General features: G+C 41.0%; 1 protein-coding gene across 1 annotated transcript in view; it reads right to left on the bottom strand.

The window, feature by feature from the left end:
- Positions 1-1,976, bottom strand: part of Ublcp1 (ubiquitin like domain containing CTD phosphatase 1) — a 16,722-nt gene that overhangs the window by 6,796 nt on the left and 7,950 nt on the right. The window contains exon 8 of the mRNA XM_005368175.3: positions 1,358-1,456. Within this exon, the coding sequence (XP_005368232.1) occupies positions 1,358-1,456 (99 nt within the window). The remainder of the gene's footprint in view (positions 1-1,357; positions 1,457-1,976) is intronic.

Here is a 1,976-nt window from a genome sequence, read left to right as displayed (position 1 = left end):
TCTGTATGTAAAAAAAAAAAAAAAAAAAAAAAAAGAATATAGAAACTAACACAGTAAGTCAGACTCTAGGGGTTTGCAGGGAACTTGTCTCAGGTTTGACGATGAGACTGTTCAGATACCAGGACTAAACATCCTACATCTCAAGTCTAGCACACTTTGATCTCCCAAACATGAACTAATATTGATGACCACAGAATAATCTGAAAACAAAGAAATATGCAAAGTAAAATTTCAAATCATGTGTTAACATGATAGGTAACAACTAGACAGTCTAGTCCATTCACCTCCATGCTTGGCTTTTTGTTTTTTCAATAAAAAACCAGCCTCAGAAAGTTCACTAAGTTAAGGGGAATCCTAGAGTACACAAAGGCTAAGAACCATTCCCACTGGCCTGCAAATATCATTAAGACTGCCTTTATTTGAAATCCTTAACCATTCCGCTGCATCAAAGGAGGAAGTAGATTGCACCGCACGCACCAATCTCAGCTCTCCACGCCCAACCACAGGGAGTGAGCTGTCCTCTGATGCCCCACCGCTGCGGCCCTGCTGGGCTTAGGTTTCCTGAGCTCCACAACACTTAGACCGCAGAAGGCAAGCAGCAGGTCATAATTACACATCTCTCCTGGTGTGTGAGTAGCTCTTGCACTGAGGAAGTCCTCGTGCATGCAGGCCACTATTTACACTTTACTACCAGCTCTCTTCCTTCCTAATACAGGGACAACATTTCCCTCATCTTTATTACTAACTGTGCCTGTGGCTGGGCTGTGTAGGAGCAGTCACTTGAGTAAGCCACATCAAAATTGCTCATTTTTAAAGTCCAGTCCTCTTCTCTGATGTCCTGCTGTTATTTTCTAGGATGTAACCTGGTCCATGTATTCTACATCAGTTTCTTCTAGAGAAGTGTGAGTACACTCTGGTTTGTTTCCAGCACACTTTCTGATAATATTCAGTTTCTCTCTTCTACCTGTATGGCAGTTCTTCACCGTCACTACAGCTAGGCTTCACACAGTTCCTTTCTAGACAGCCTTTCAACAGCTTTGCTTGCATCATTAGATTTCACTTCAATGTTTTAAGTTAATTCATTTAGTTTATATTTTTGAGACAGGGTCCCATTATGGAGCACTGACTCCTCACCGGTCTGGAACTATGTTGACCATGCTTGACCTTGAACTCAGAAAGATCTGCCTGCCTTCTGAGTGTTGCAAATCTTTTAAAATATAATGTCTTTGTCAAAATTCAGCTGCCACTTTACGATCTATTCAGGTGAAATTCTAAATTCTACTTTTTTTTTTCTTTTCTGAAAGTTTAAATACAAAAAAATACACTCATCTTTAACAAAAGCAACAGGCGCTCTTACATCGATGAGCCCCCTCCTCGGCGTGTGCACCGTTATCATGGCAGCACTGTCCAGCATGAAGGTAATCTTATAATTGGCATTCGTGCTCACCCCCAGTTCCTGTAACACAAACGTTCATGAGGTTAAAATGCAGGAGTGGAAAATCCCAGGCTGTCTGAACATTCTATCTGCAGTTTCTCAAACTGTCAATTTCATTTTCTACAGCAATTGCAGCCACATTCTGCTATACAACTGGGAAGTATGTGTTTTTTTGAATTGTGTTGGTGAGCAAATCAGAAGTGGATTCATTCCTAACTGCCCATTTTAGAATGAATCGCCTCATCAATATCGCACACCAGAGCAAAGGGCAAAGAAACATTACTGGAGTAAAAGGGAGGTAAAAACGGGGCTTAGCTTTTCCTTGGAACCAGCTTAGGCATTCAGATCAACCCATCATTAAGCAGGCTCAAACACAGCCCTACTCCCAACACTGGCATTCTGTAGCTATTAAAAGACAGCCAGTAAAAATGGAATTGGTTCAGTCTTAGAATCTTTCATCTGTCTAATGTGATTTTATTTATTTATTTTTTTTTTTTTCGAGACAGGGTTTCTCTGTGGCTTTGGAGCCTGTCCTGGAACT

Source organism: Microtus ochrogaster, unplaced genomic scaffold, assembly GCF_000317375.1.
Source record: "Microtus ochrogaster isolate Prairie Vole_2 unplaced genomic scaffold, MicOch1.0 UNK30, whole genome shotgun sequence".
NCBI classification, from domain to species: domain Eukaryota; kingdom Metazoa; phylum Chordata; class Mammalia; order Rodentia; family Cricetidae; genus Microtus; species Microtus ochrogaster.
This window is presented reverse-complemented; position numbering and strand designations above follow the sequence as displayed.